Source organism: Talpa europaea, assembly GCF_964194135.1.
Source record: "Talpa europaea genome assembly, chromosome: 2".
NCBI classification, from domain to species: domain Eukaryota; kingdom Metazoa; phylum Chordata; class Mammalia; order Eulipotyphla; family Talpidae; genus Talpa; species Talpa europaea.
This window is the reverse complement of record NC_140068.1, coordinates 44,310,684-44,327,566: the sequence shown is the minus strand read 5'-3', so window position 1 is coordinate 44,327,566 and position 16,883 is coordinate 44,310,684. Positions and strand designations below refer to the sequence as shown.

General features: G+C 37.4%; 1 protein-coding gene across 1 annotated transcript in view; it reads right to left on the bottom strand.

Annotated features, from left to right (window-relative positions):
- PDSS2 (decaprenyl diphosphate synthase subunit 2) overlaps positions 1-16,883 on the bottom strand; it is a gene marked incomplete at both ends in the record, with an annotated part of 215,637 nt that overhangs the window by 51,486 nt on the left and 147,268 nt on the right. Inside the window, one exon of the mRNA XM_084228118.1 lies at positions 10,902-10,976. Within this exon, the coding sequence (XP_084084244.1) occupies positions 10,902-10,976 (75 nt within the window). The remainder of the gene's footprint in view (positions 1-10,901; positions 10,977-16,883) is intronic.

Here is a 16,883-nt window from a genome sequence, read left to right as displayed (position 1 = left end):
GCCAGTGAACCATTTCAGTGAGTCCTTGTACTCCCAGTTCTTAAAAGTCTAGCAGGGAAGCCAGAGAATCAGATAGCCACACAAATCAATACATAACTACAGACCGAGATACTTCCAATGGCGGGAATGAAAATACTTCTATGGCAGCATATAACAAAAGCAACTGGCTGAGACTGGGACTTTTGGGGATGGCGTCCAGGAGGAAATAACACTCAAGCTGACATAGAAAGAATGGAAAGGGGGCAAGTAGTAAAGAAGATGAAGTAGTATGTTCTAGGCTGCAAGGACTGCATATACAATGGAGAATGATATCTCTGCGAAATCAGAGAAAGCAACTGGGGCTAATGTGTAGATAGCAAGAGCGAGAATGGTACCAGGTGAGATCAGATGGACGGAATGGGGTGAAATCTATGCATGGCCTTTTGAATCACCTTCAAGATTTTGGTTTTTATCTCAAGAGTGATGGGATGTCACTGGGGGTAGAAATGGAGGCAAAACACATCTGATTAGTACTTTAAGATCCCTGGTAGTATGGAGAAAAAAGAGAAAGTTTGTATACAGGGAGGGAAAGGAGTAGGTTACTACAGTAGCTCAGGCACAAGATAATATTATGGATGGTGCAAAAGGGACAGCCAGGTTCTAACACCAAGGTGAGTAGGCCTGTTATAAAAGCCAAGCGGCAGAGCCTGTGCCATTGATGGTGGGGCTTAAGGGGATAAACAAGGTACTGCTCTCAATTGCTATTACGATTGAATGTATATGTCCATATAAAACCCACTTTGTTGAAGCCCTACCCTCCCAGTGTGGCTGTATTTTGAGGAAGGGGGTGATTAAGCTTATATGAGGTCATGAGGGTGGGGCCGTTATTTGATAGGATTAGTGTTCTTTTTTTAAAAAAAAAATCCATGACCTTTTTTTAAAATTAATTAATTTATTTATTTTTAAAGATTTATTTATTTATTATTTAACAAGCAGTGGATACAGTCAGAGGCGCGGGAGGGTGAGAGAATTCACCAGAGCCAGAGCAGGCAGACTGACGAAACACACTGCTGAGGGGAGCAGCAGGCGGCAGGAGAGGTCTGAGCGCCACATGGGACCCTCACCCAGCAGCCAGGGATCGAATGGGTGCTGCAGAGGCTGGGGGCAGCTTCGTAACCCAGCACTCAACCGCTGCGCCACAGGGGAGGCCCAGGATTACTGTTCTTATATTAGAGAGACTCCATAGAGCTTGCTCAGTTCTCTTCCTGCCATGTGAGGGCACAGTGAGAAACCAAAAATAAAGCTCCCACCAGAAACTGCATTGGCCAGAACCTGTACTCTGGAATTCTAACCTCCAGAAATTTGAGAAAATAAATTTTTATTGTTTAAGCCCTCAAGTCCATGGTAATTTGTTATTGTAGCCCAAGCTGATTAATATCTTTATAAATCTTGGGTTTCAATTAGTGGCTTTTGAAAGCACATTTATACCACCTTTCTACAATATTTTATATAAAGTAAGAGAGCCAAGGGTGTAAGCCTGGTGAGGGGTATAAATATTCAAGAGGACCCTTAAGTTTTTAACCTGAGTATCTGGATATATGGTGATGCTCTGTGAAGACAGAGAAATGGAGTGGTTTAGAGGGAAAGATCATATATCTGGACTTATATTAACTGAGTCTGGGATGCCCAAGAGACCGCCAAGTGGAAATATTGAATATAAATACTTAAATACTTAGCTCTTGAGCTCAGAGGTGATCTGAGATGGAGATATAAATTGGAACTCACTGCATACAGACAGATGGTAATTGAAGGCTTGGGCTTCATTTTCTGAATGTCTATTCTTGTACTATGATCAGAATGGTAGTCTATTAAACAATTTACATGTTTAACAGTAACGTTTCATCTCTCAGGCAAATAAATTGCCTTTTAGGATGGTTTGCTGTGATAGCTGTCAGTAAGTGACCTAGAGTACCTCTACATGGTGTACAAATCCAATTTAAACATCTAACAAACAAAAACATTCACCAACCAGACCCACTCTAAACTTGAGGGTCTATATAATCAAAACAGTCATTATATATGTTAAGCTTTTTCAGTCATCAAAAAATAGCTTTTCTGCCTTCCCAATATTAGTGTCAACCTTCCTTTTACCACCTTTGCATAGCTAAAAAAATACTCCTATATTTAGCTTCTAACACTTTTATTTTACAATAAAGGTGCTTGCATTTTCCTTTAAATAAAAACATTTTACATATTAAAAAATATATACAGTACTATTTCTTAAATGTGGTGGCAGGCACCAAAATATTTTATTATTATTTAAACTGCTTTTATCTGTCATACATATTCTTCTGTGCTTGATATATTTCATAATAAAAAATCTTAAACCACACTGAATAACCTTTAAATCTGAATAAATGCAACATTTTTATTTACAATGAGTGATTTAAGACTGGCTCTACATTATGAAAAAAGGATGTTAGTAAAATTATAGGTATTTATTGTCACAACTACCAACATCTTCAAAGTCTTGGCTACATAAGTAATGTAAGCTTGAACAGATGCCCAGCAAACAATAAAGCACGGTATGGCATGTTTTATTAGCTCGTTAATACATGCCTTGGGTACAATGTGAGGGACAAGTTGTAAGAAAATGTACCAATGAAATATACTCCAGAGTATCTTAATACTTTTACACAGTACTTACTGTTTCACTTTTAAACCTCTTAAAATATACGTTATTTAAATATAGTTTTTACTTGTATATATACTTGGGGTATTTTTAACTGCAAAGAAAGGAAAATAAAGTTTTTCTATTTTTAATTTATTAATAACAATTTTCAATATGAACTTTCTTCCATTTTGATAACTCATTGATTCTCTCTAGTCAACCTTTCCTACCCTCTTTCATCTCTTTTTATGGCAACAGGTTGCATGACGATGTCTACATATAAAATAGTATAGTCCTTGCTGGCTGCCTGAGGATTGACTATCATCATAAACAACACAGTAAGTATTCCAACCAGCAAGTTCATGACCAACTGGCTACTTCAATGGAAACAAATGGTCACTGAGGTTCTAGAAAGGAAACAGTACCCAAGATAGGAATTTGGGGAAAACTGCTAATATGTGTAAGACCACACTGGATGCCATGTTTGTATTTGGAATCAAAACCCAGTTTGGTGGTAGCAAGACAAGTGGTTTCGTGATTCATGAACCAGTCTTGCATGACATGGTTTGTATGAGAAGAAAAGACCTCAAGAAAGCATTAAAAGGAATATAAGAAGAGAATAAATACATTTAGGGGGATCGCTAAGGTCACTGTTAGTGCTAGCCAAAAGAAGGCTCAATCTCTACCAGAATTTTATCTGTGGTAATTGTGCAGATGTTTCATGAGGATTAATAAACCTTAAGAAAAGCACAAAAACATCACTATTTGTACTTCATTAAACTCCTAACATGACTCTCCTGAAATTCTAAGTACCAAACCTCTGCTCTTTTCAGTCTGGGGAGGATTGGCATTCCAGCTAGTTTGTGATTCGTTGCCCTGGAAGGCAGGTCTTGAGTCCTCAAACTTGAAGACTCTAGTCAATTCCTCAAATCAGAACCCTAAAGGCAGGTTTGGTGTAGACTTCCAGGTCCCGACAGGTTCTGTGACTCCATCTGACTCCAGTTCACTGTTGGAAAAGCTACCCCCAAACTCAATGGCTTCAAAAAATAATCATTTATTATTCTCATGTTGTCTGCGAATCAGCTGGGATTCAGTTAATCTAGACTGGAGGCTCTGCTTCCCATTACATGCCCCTTGGTTGGCTGGAGATGCTGTTCTTCTTGGACCAACAGTCTAACTAGGGCATGTTTGTAGCATGGAGATGACAGAGGTCCAAGAGAGCCTCCTATTGGCTAAAGAAAGTCAAATGGCTGGGCCCACAGTTAGGGGGTATAGAAGTACAATCTGCCGATAATGGGAAAAGATCACAGCTGCATGGCAAATGACATGATTGTGCTGCATAGTAAATTACCCAGACTTAGTGACTTAAAGTAACAACAGACATTTATTATGTCTTATAATTCCTGTGGGTCAGAAATTCAGCAATGCCTCAATTGGGCAGTTCTAGCTTAGGGTCTTTCATGGAAGATTAAAGAGGCTATGTTCTGAAGACAAGGAGACTGGTATGGGTACAATTCTCTACATTTCTAATTGTCTGTTAGTTTTTAAAATATATTTTTGCACAAAGCAATAAATTTTATGGGAAAATGCTGTTTGAAGGTATGGTGCTTAACACCAAAGTAAGACTGTGATATGTAAAGAACTGGTTAAAAGACAGTGAACGTTGACTCAATTCCACAAAATACTCAATAAAAGAGTAAGAAAACATGAGACAGAAACTGTAAATCACTTAACAAGATGAGAGACAGGATACCTGCTGAACTCCTGGGTCCTTGCCCTACACTTGTTTCCACTGCCAGCAATCTTGTTTGTTGCTTCACACCTGTGTTATTTCCACACTCTTCCACTGGTCTCTTTGCTTTTAATTTCTTTGGCTTTCAATTAATAATATTCATAGCTTCTATAATAATCTTTATCAGAGATCTTCACATTGCATATAATTCTATGGTGATTTCCTCTTGCTTACTATTTTAAATCCAATCTCTCCAATATAAAAGCCTACCAACTGGTAGATCTATACCAACTGGTTCATTTATCCCCTTTTAAATGATCACCCTTCTCTATCAAGGACCCTTTGTTCCAGGTCTGACTACAACTTTGTCTCCATCTCAGCTCTGAATATATATGTACCTGATCTGTCTAGCACAGCTGCTAATACATAAAAGGTGTTCAGTAACATTTGTTGAATAAGCAGGCCTACAGGAATAACTAAGTAATCCTAAAACAGTTATAAATTTCTGTTCTTAGTTTTAGTTGAATTTGTGTCCAAAGCACCTTCATACTTGCATCACAAATATTTCCATAATACATGTCCCTGTCTGTTTTTGTGAATTTACTTCCTTCCAACCATTTTTCTATTCATCCACCACATCCCATCTGGGCAAACTTTCTTTATATTCCTTGCATACATTAAGCTGGTTGCTTCCTCAGGCCTTTGAGTAGCTTGCTCTTCCTAAAAGCCTTTTCCCTGTTTTTGTTTTCATAAAGCTAGCTGTTTTTTGTCATTAGGATCTCAGTTTTACAAGTTATTTTCCTCAGAAAGGACCTCCATGAACATCTATGAACTTCCTTGATCATTTACTGTCACTTTTTTCCTATTTAGTTCTTTGTTGTGCAATATTACTATCAGTTATTTTTCCCATTCATCTATTTATATATTTAATTATTTATATTGGCCTTTCCAATATAAACTCCAGGAGATGTAAACTCCAGGAGAGCAAAAATGTCTTGTTCACTTAGTAGTGTATCACTAGTGTCTGCTACATGGCAGTAAAAGAAATGTTAAATGAATGAATGAACTAACAGAGCTGACTTCCTAACCAAAGCTCAAAGTCAGTTTCCTGAAACAAACCTCATCAATTTCTCTTAATTAATTTCCTCCATAAGATTCAACTTAATGGGCCTCCCCGGTGGCGCAGCGGTTGAGCGCTGGGTTGCGAACCTGCCCGTGGCCTCTGCAGCGCCGGTTTGATCCCCGGCTGCTCCCCGGCCACCAGAGGAGGGTCCCACATGGCGCGCAGACCTCTCCTGCCGCCCGCTGCTCCCCTCAGCAGTGTACTTCGGTCCTTCTGCCTGCTCTGCTCCCTGCTCTGGCTCTGGTGAATTCTCTCACCCTCCTGCGCTTCTGACTGTACCCAGTGCATGTATAAACAAAAAACAAAACAAAACAAACAAACAAACAAATAAATAAATTAAACATGCCTCTATAAAAAAAAGATTCAACTTAAAAGGATGACCAAGAAGCCTCATTTGGTTAAGGAGCTAGAAGAAAATAGAAATATAGAAGATGTAAATTGGTGAATCTGAAAGCACACCAATAGAAATTATCCAAATGAAATGCAAAGAGAAAAATACAGAAAGAAGTGAAAACAGCATCAGAGGTTTCTGATGCTTTAAGCAGCCTATTCCATATGTAATTGGAGTCCCTTTGAGAGAGGAAAAAAGAAGCAAGAAATATTTGAAGAAATAATGACCAAATTTTCCTGAATTTGATAAAAACAATAAACAGATCTAAGAAGTTCAATGGACCCCCAAGTGCAAGAAAGAGTAAAAGAAAAAAAAAAAAAGATACCAAAGCACATCATAATGAAATTGTTCAAAATCATTGAACAAAAGGTAAAAGAATACAAAAAAAAAAAAAAAGCCAGAGAAGTTTAGAAATGTATGCACAGAAGAATATGGACAAATAGCTTTCTTGTTGGAAACATTATACATGAGAAATAAGGAGCACCATCTTTAAAACACAGACAGAAAAATAACTGGCAATCTTAAATTCTATATCCACTGAATATAGCTTTCAAAAACAAGATTGAAAAAAAAACATTTTTTCAGGCACACAAGAGCTCAAGGAATTAATTACCAGCAGGTAGGTACTGTAAAAATGTTAAAAAAAAACAACAAAAAAACAACCAACCTTTTAGGAATGGAATCTCTGAAGACAGGGAAATGGTATACTGTTCCCCGCCTCTTTACCAATCTGAGTGCTGCATAACAATTATGTTAAAAAGATTTTGGATATGAAAGTTTGTGGATTCAAAGCCAATTCTATTAAAATGTAAAATATTTAGTGTATACAGGAGTAACATGAGTACAGTGCATAAGGCATAGCTTGACAAGGAAAATTTTAAGTGGTAAATGACCACTTTAAAGGGGTAAATATATTTTTTAAAAGATTTATTTATTTATGCATACAAGAACTGGGATACAGGCCAGAGATGCAGGGGATGAGAGGATCCACCAGAGACAGAGTGGGCAGCAGAACAGGCAGACTAACCAAAACACACTGCTGAGAGGAGCAGCGGGCAAGTCAGGAGAGGTCTGCTGTGCCATGCAGGTCACCTCCCCGGCTAGCCGGGGAATTGAACTCATGCTGCAGTGGCTGCGCACAACCACATAGGTTGCATCTTAACCCCTTGAGGCACCAGGGAGGCCCCTTAAGTGGTAAATTTTTAAGTGGAAATTTAAAGTGGTAAATGACCACTTAAAATGTTATTTTTTTTTTAATGTAATATACTTCTTCAATTAGCTAACAGTAAAAAACAGGTATGGAAAGGGAGAGGGGAGATGAAACACCTTGTTTCATCTTTTCCTTCAAATTAGGTTTATTGAGGTAAAGTTGATTTACATTTCTGTATCTTTGGGGGTTATAGGTTTAAACCTTTACAAAAGTATGTTTTCACACCATGCCTACCACCAGAGCCCCAGTAATACTCCATCATGCTCTTTGGGCCCCTTTCCTTCCTTACCTCCACCTTGCTACCCTCCCACTCTGGCTGCCTCAATTTTGCAGTCAGATGTTAAGAGTTTATTATTGGTTTGGCTTTGACCAATCCTAAGTTATATTTTTGTATATTCCACATATAAGTGAACTATTTGGTATTTGTTTTTCTCCTTCTTCTGACTTATTTTGCTTAGAATTATCCTTTCCAATTTCATCCATGTTGTCACAAATGGCAATAGTTCATCCTTTTCTATAGCTAAGTAGTATTTCTGTGTGTGTGTTTGTATTTGTGTGTGTGTTTGTATTTGTGTGTGTGTGTGTGTATACCACAATTTTCTGATTCTCTCCTCTATCCTTGGGCACTTAAGCTATTTCCATAACTCTGCTATTGTAAGTAGGGCTGCAATGAATGTAAGAGTACATAGAGTTCTTTGAATTAGTGTCTTCATTTCTTTGGGCAGATACCTAGGGGTGGAATTGCTGGGTCATATGGTAGGTCTATTTTTAATATTTTGAGGAACCTCCATACTGTTTTCCATGGAGGTTTAACAAAATGACTTATTTTTATTGTAAGGAAGAAATGGTTCACAAACTAGCAAATATACAAATACTATTTTTCAATGACTGGAAGAAAGGATGAATTTCATAAATTGCTATGAATGATTTATATGATCACAGTTTACCTACAATCTGTTAAGTGTTACTAATATTAATCATATACATTTTCATAGTTTTAAGGAAGATTATGCACTTACTGTATGAACTTCTCCTGGAGAACATACTTAGTAACGGTTCCTCACCATTTGCTTTATTTAATACATCTGCTCTAATCACATAGACACTACTCTACAGAAAGCTGTATACGTACTACCCAGATTCTCCATCACTGCATTAAATCGCCATAAAGAAAACAGACCTCTATTGTATCTTTTTGTCCCTAGAGAAATGAAATGGTTTGCAGCTTATTTTAAATCACAAAGCAATTCTTTTGTACACCAAACTGGCCCAAGGCTATGGAGGTTGTGCAACTCACTTCCCACAAGACCTCTACTTGTGGCTGCTTCTCAAACGTGCCAGAACACAAAAACCTTGAAGGCACACCATGTGGGGCAGTGCTCTCTCTGCCTCTGAAGTAATTCCTGAGCCAAATTAGAAAAACCAAAATCTGAAAAGCCATTGCAAAGCAAGCTCACTTAGGGGGAGGGGTGGGGGGGCGGATGGGGAAGCCAGCATTTTTCTGGTTAGGAAGGGAAATAAGGTTAACCTAAATTGGACTTGGGGCACAAATGAAGGCACCAAGAAGAACCATAGTTGCTTCAGTTCAACTTTGCATTTTTGTGTCCATTATAAGAAAAGAACAGCCCTTTAAATCATTTGGGTATATTCAGAAATGTAATTGCTTATAAAAGATCTCAAATTCTTTAAAGGACTGATTTGAATTGGTGGGGGAAAGAGGGCAGATGAATAATGCATTGCTACAGATCTATTTTGAGTAAAACTTATTAGCTAATCAAAGTCAGCAACTAGTACTTGCTAAGTGGCTGTTCATGTATGAGCAACAGTCCTTCAAAGATTTTTTGCTTCCTTTATTCTCTTTCCCAGGAAGAAACAGATTATATGGGACTTATAATAGAAAAACCTGGGTTCCGATCATGTTACTGTCATGACATGCATAAACAACTTCCAGGCACTATACTTTCCAGCCACTTGTCATTTCTGAATTTTAGGGGTTTTCTCTATAAAGTTTATGTAACAACAAATGTCATACCCTTTGTAAAGAAATACCTGTAAAGTGCTATTTAAGCAGTTATTACTATTGATGCTATCAAGTCTGCCAGGCACATAGAAAGTACTTAAATGCTTACAAAACTGTTAATGAACTGGTCTAATGATAGGAAACAAATGGTAAGAACAGAACCTTACCTAAAACAGGAACCTTATAATCAACAATATTTTCACTTGAAAATGAACAGATACTTAACTATGAAGAATTAGTAACTTATGTGGAACTAAGTCGAACACCTTGGAAATATCCCAAGGGGAAACAATGCCACCATTGCCAGAAGAGGTCACTGTAATCATCGCATATTGCAGGAACTCAGGTACGGCAGACAGATGCCAGCAAATCAGGTCTTGTCAGGCAGAGGCAGGAGAATGAGAGGGTAAGATTTTGCACTCTGGAGTTAAAAATCTCAACTGATAAGTTGTTTGACTGTAGGCAAATTAATCTCTTCTAAACCTCAGTTTTCACATATGTAAAATGGGGAGATTAATAGCTTTTGCCAGCAGGATTTTTGTAAAGATGAAATAAAGAAGCATAGACTATCCAACAGTGTTATTTACTTAGCTACCATCTTTATCACAATATATAAAGTTGGTTTTCTACGAGTGGAACTTTACCAGGAGTCAGTTCTTTGGTAATCTATTAACCCTTAGCCATGGTAGCGAGCTATGGTATGTTTTTGAAAAACACAGCAAAGTGGTGCACTGTGGTCATATATACTGCCAGGTGCCCACAAACCAATATGCTGCTTAGGTGAAGGTAGGTATGTCTCCTGGGAGCTGTGGTTCCCTGAACCAAATGTTAGCAGACATCCAAGGTATTCTTCATATTTCACTACCACTCTGAACTATCTACAGTCCCTGGGTTATACTTTAAAATATTTTATCCATGTTGCTCATGCTCTGTGGTTCACTTCCAGCAAAATTTGTCTGTCTTTTTTTCAAATGGAAATGTCGAAAATCTTAAGATGTGGATACATGCAAATTTGTTCTAATTTGCAGTGAGTGAGATCTTGCTACTACAGAAGCTAAAGAAGTTAGAATAATGAAACACTTAAATAGGAGCCTTTATAATAGTACATACCATGTGAAATGATGGTGGTGGGCAATGAAGCAGCTGCTTCACATTCAATATCCTAGTGAATGAAATAACTGCATTTTAAGGAAATAAAACCTAACCCTTCTTGAGATGTTCTGCTAAATGAGTCATAAAACCTTAATTCTAGATCTATAAAATTAATCAAAGTAACCCAACTGTGCATTCATCCTGGTTCGTATCATCGAGAATTTAATAATGCAGTAAATTCTGGATCTTGGATATAGAAGACATCCTCCCTCATGCCCTAAGAGTAACCTCTTGAGATTATGTCCACTGTTTTGGGACATGGTTCCCTTCCTCTGGAGAAAGTCTGGGTCCCGGCACCTCAACACAAGCTGCTTCTCCGGCCGCTCCACCAGCCTGCCTGCGTGGTGACAGCCCTACTAGCCAGCCAGCAGCACACTGGCGTCTGCTGGGCTGCTGCAGATTGAACAGACTGTGAATCCAGCCAGAGGATAAGAGGTTGTTTTAATTGGCTAAATCCACTATGTACTAAGCGTATGGCCATGAATTTGTAGCCAAAACACTAATCTAAAAAAAATGTCATGTACAATTTAAATACAAAACACAAATGACATTTTCGCTGTCAATTCTAGTTTTACCATGAGGATTTTTAACCTAGCATTTTATAATGACTACTGAATCCTTACCTTTGCTGAAGTAGAATTTTCATGATATACTCCTTGCACCAAGTCCATAAGAGCACTTGCTATAAGTTCCACAACCTAAAAGAAAAGAAAAAATTTTTTTTCTCATTTTTACTTCAGAATTCATCAGAAAGCTTAGCAGCAAGGCAGTATTTGTGTTTGATAAAAAAAACTGGGTTATCTGTAAAGATCCTGGCAAACGGAATTGCCCACCTGGATATTCAACTACAATCCTATTTTTTTCAGGCACAATTTAAGCAAAAAAAAAAAAATCTTATAAGCACAATATACAACTGATATACATGAAAATCCACAAATAGCCATTTTGAACATAAGCTTTAATGTCAGATAACTAATGAAGTCTTTATTTTCTGTATACTTATTTCTGTCAGGGGGATATGTTTCCAAAATCCTCATTCTGAGAGTTAATTTTCATATTTAATACAGATAAGAAAAGCAAAAGAATGGTTAACCTTTCAAATGTGTTAATTCTGTTGTGATTAAAATATTCTGTAGGTATATTTAGTGTAGGGTCCCTGGGTCACATGTATCATAAACAGCGAAAATTTTGACGGAACCACAGCATTGAAATAGCATTTGTCAAATCTGTATTATTTTTAAGACTTAGGCTACTTAAAAAAAATCCAGCAAAATCAAAAGCTTTGAACTTGCTCCAGAATGTAAAACAAGTACAAACAGTTAATGGTCTCTTTGGAGTTACTGTACAATTTAGAGTAGTTTGCATAAATCATCTTAATTTAAGAGGCAAAAACAGTGGTATCTACTATAATGTCCAATGCTGCCATTTCAAACACGAATTCCTCAAGGCAACCCCCATTTGCTGCTTACAAAGTCTGAATATCTTGTGTATTTAGCTTCCTATATTATGCAGTCCTATATCTGATTCCCACTCTTTGCTTCCTAAAATTCAGCTCAGTTTTGATTGAATTAAAGGATTTGGTTTCAGCTTTTATCATTCCAGTAATTGAAGACATTATTAAGCCAAAGGATACAGACCTAAACAACAAGATACTTTAATCCAGGTACCCTGGATTTAATAAACATTATTTTAGAGGCAAATTACATTAATTTGTAGAAAGACTTGCTTTAAAATTTTAACACATGACCATTTATCTCCAAATTTATATTTACATTCATACTGTATAACATACACAAGGCTGCTGATAGGGAAATTTTGCTGATTAAAGCATTTTTTTTTTTTCCTTTTAGCTCTACAGATGGGTTAATTTGTAAGACTTATACAGTCTTTTTATTTTTTTTTTTAAATCACATTGCCCTTTCGGTAACCAAATACTTAAGAAATATTGTAGCAATATGAGCTGTAGAGGAACTGGAAGGACAATGATCCTACAGTGTTACCAGATGTGTTGAGTTATTTAAGTGGGGAAGAGAGAAAAATGAATGGATTTTTTCCCCCTGAAGGTATCAGATAAGCTCTATTCCCAAATCCAGGAGGATAGAGTATCACCAATAGGTCTATGAAAGACTGTAACTAAACGCACAGCATCAGATTGGATTACAGTTTATACAAGCAACATCCCAAGATCCCCCTGATGGCTGGACACATAATACAGATCAATCACTCACTAAGAAATGTTATGGTTTTGAAACAGTTTGAGCTCTGAGGCCAGCACTGGTAAAGTGAAGAGGGATTTACAAAAGAAAATCTGACACTGAATGTCAGAATGATGGCACGAGCTTTTTAACAATGAATCTGGATCTTGATAACCAGAGTGTTCCTCTACTCCCCTAAAATTCCAGACCACGCAGAGGCAACAAATACATTTTATTCTCTGATCTTCTTCTCTTAATGTAACTAGAAAATATAGTCAGACAAGTTCATAATTTATAAATGACCTGTACTTCCAAATGGCCCACACTTACTTGAGCAGATTATATCTCCATAGCCAGTGTCAACTATTAAGGAAAAAACTATGGACTTCCTTGGGTTTAACAAGTAGGTGGATTATGAAAAATAGGAATAATTTAGGGATACTGAATATCTTTGGCAATGGTGATTTTCCCAGTGCACATATAAATTTCATTTCATGACCTAAAATATTTATTTAAAAAGTATACCAAAGTATTTAAGTATTATCCATCCATGAAATTGCAATATTTCTAGAAGGAACACAGAGCTATAAGTCACACATATATTAACAGACCCTTTTAATGATTTAATCTTTTTTCATTACCTGGCTTACTACTAGAGGTATTCACCTGTTTGGATCATCATTGTACTTAAATATAAGAAAGCCCCCCAAAATGGTAGTAAAGACAATAGTAGGTAATAGAGACTTCAGAAACCTAATTGCCAAACCTCTTGAGGCTGAGTCTAAGCTCTAGACTTCTTGCTGCTCTAGCTAGACAAGAGTAGCCATTCTTCACATGGACCCTTCCCTCTGACCTCTACTCCACTTTTTTTTGTGAAACATTTTGTGCCCAAATCTTCTTGGTTCTACAACCTAGAATCATAATGAAACTATTTCCCTTTTTAAATGATTTTAAACTACTTTCAGTTTTTAAATCATATGACTAGTAGCCCACCCACCAGCTGCCAAAGAAGTCCTTATTGGGTTCATTAAAGGACAGCTGCTGAGTTCTAGGTCTTGAAAGGCTCTAATGTTCAGGAATAATTCATACATATCTGTTCAGAATGAACAGGTTTACAGGCAAGGTTGCATCAAACAAAAAAGGGCACTAGTTTGCCATGTCATTTCCTTCTGTAATGAGTAAATGTGCAGAGTACTTACAAAAGAACCTGCAACAGAGTAAGACTCAGTGTGTGTTAACTTACTCTTCTATATTTCCATATCACTATTCTATATTCAATGCAAATTTTGGACAAAGGGCAGAGTATGCAAAGCACTGTTTTTTAAATTGTGTCCAAATATTTTGGAAGAAGGCGGGTTTTAATTCAACAACAGATCATGTACAAAGACTATTTCAAGAAAAATTAGAGATCTCTTCAACACTGACTTGTGTTATCCTATTTCAGATTATGACTGTCACCATCAATGTTACAGTTTACTTTAGTTATCTAGAGAATAATCAAACAGGAGATGTTTCTTCATTTCTAGAGGTTGCAAGACTGGAACTGCTTACTTGTACATGCAAATGAAAAATTACCTTTCTCTTTAATTAGTCACATGTTTAAATCTGACTCTCTGGCAACACCATCCACTAACCTCATTTTCTGAGCAACATCATAAATTTCAGTGAGCCAAAAGCGGTAACTATTCACAATATCAGCATTATAAGTTCACTTCTCCCCTCATTTGGGGTACCAGGAGGAAGGCTGCATAGGAAATTAAGTGGACAGTGAACATCTAACTGCTATTTTCAAGCAAACTGTTGATCTCTCCTACTTCAATCACTACCGCCTCACAAGATAAGGAATAGGTAATATCCAGATACATCTGAACCTTAGCACTATTACAGATCTGATCTAATTGACCTTTGGAATAAATTTCTTAAACGGTTAATTTTCAGGGCAAATCTCACCAAGCTCAGGGGAATATGTATGTAATTGCCTCATTCCTTATCTTTTTGGCAAGGGTTAACTACCATTCAACCATTTTTTTAAATTGAAAAACTAAAATGATACATCCCCTCACAAATGGTGCTATAATGATTATGCCCTGAACCAATAATAAAATTCACATCATAAAAAATAAAAATTGAGGGCAGTGTGTCTATGTGGGTGAGGTGGGGTGGAAGGAAGTTATAAGAGAACAAAATTGACTAAAAACTATCCTCCCTTACAGTATCCTATCTTCACTATACAAAGCGATCTGTAACATATTCTTGTTTTGTTTTCCTTAAGATTTATTTATTTATTTATACAAGCGCTGGGTACAGTCAGAAGTGCGGGAGGGTGAGAGAATTCACCAGAGCGGGGAACAGAACATGCAGACTAACGAAATACACTGCTGAGGGGAGCAGCAGACTTGGCAGGAGAGGTCTGTCGCACCACGTGGGACCCTCACCGGCACCCGGGGATCTAACGGGCGCTGCAGAGGCTGCGGGCAGCTTCGCAGCCCAGTGCTCAACCACTGCGCCACCAGGGGAGGCCGTGTAACATATTCTTACGGGGAAAAAACTTGGTTACAAAACAAAATATCATGGCAAATATTTCAAAAATAAAAATGAGGTCATTTATGGGTTCATATATGCAGAGAAAAATATCTCAAAGGAGACAATAAAATATTAATAATGGTAATTTGTAAGTGGCAAGATTCTTAGTTATAATTTTTCTTATTTAATTTTTTTGAATTGCTTAATTTTATAATTGCTGAATTTATAATTGCTTAAATTTATAATATATTACATTTTTTCCACCCTTTTGTTTTACTGCTTTTACAATTAGATAAAACAATAAACTTATTTTTAGAGGGTAGAGTCAGTTGGGAAGGCGCATATCAAGTTTTTAGTCTCAGAGATGATTCAAGCCAAGCCATACCCACGAATTGGTTTATGGAATATATCAATCAACAGTCCTGGATTAGCACAAATAAGATCTGTAAGTGGGTTAAATATTCTGTGTAGACAAGTTGTGCCTTTCTCAATAAATGTAGTTCAGGAGTACCGTCAGTTAACATTTGATAGATGGAATAGACTCAACAGAGTTGTAGATGTTTAAGTAAAAGAGTACACATCCTAAATTAAAAGTAAGTTACAATTGGGCCTCCCAGGTGGCGCAGCGGTTGAGCGCTGGGTTGCCAAGCTGCCCGCAGCCTTTGCAGCGCCGGTTCGATCCCCCGTCACTGGGCGAGGGTCCCACATGGCACACAGAGCTCTCCTGCCGCCCACTGCTCCCCTCAGCAGTGTACTTCGTCTGTCTGCCTGTTCTGCTCTCTGCTCTGGCTCTGGTGAATTCTCTCACCCTCCCGACTTCTGACTGTACCCAGTGCTTGTATAAATAAATAAATCTTCAAAAAAAAAGTAAATTACAATTAAATCTAGAAAAATGTCAACTACAAACTTATGTGGCTCAATTGAACCACCAGCAAGCATAAGCTATCTGAGTTGATGTGATGTGGTAGTATAGTTGCATTTTAATTCATTTTGAAAAGACTGCTACGTATTTAATTTGCTTGGCATATAAAAACTATGGAGATTATTCCAACTTGTAATTTTCTTTCAAAAACTTGCACTGGAAAGGTTATTTTAATGACGGTTTTTACTACAGTGTGGAATGACAAGACAATGTGTGATCCATCACTCTATTTAGGAGGCAAATGAACACACAGCCCCTCAACCTTTACTACTTTTTAACAGCTGCTAGCAAAGGAAACAGTCATGAGTGTGCACGCATCTGCAGTGCTGATGGCATTAATTACACACAAATTTATTACACTTCCCTCCCCACCCTCAGGAACAAAACAGCAATGCATGAAGCAGTAGCAAAGGTAAAATGCCCTTGGGGAAGAATTAATTCTCCTATACATCTTGGGAGGAACAAAAGATAGATTTAGGGTAAATATGTCCTTTTCAAAGAGCTCTGGCATTTGAAAGGATATTGTCAAGAATTTTTAAGTCACAAAAACTATATTGCCATTGAAAATGTCTAACAGAAAAATACTTTTATACATAAAGGACGCTGAATAGATTGCTAATGGTAACCAGAGCAGTTAATGTCACTCTTCACACAAATGATGCACAAATTATCTGAGACTCATTTAAATATGGAAAGATTTACATTACCAAGGTAAGGTAGGAAAGGAATGGTTAAGGAATAGCGCACTCCCACAGAGACCAATAATAACATCTAACATTTGTAAAGCACTTTATCATTTACAAACTGGGTTTAATCAAACTATCTCGTTCCAGGTGGATTCGGTCTCCAGTACTCAGAGCTTCCAGGCTGGCAGCTTCAGTGGAGATGCGACCTCTGAAGAAAACAGGGAGCAGCAGCATTGGCCAAAAAAAGGGTGAATCGACTCACCCACCACCTGGGCACAA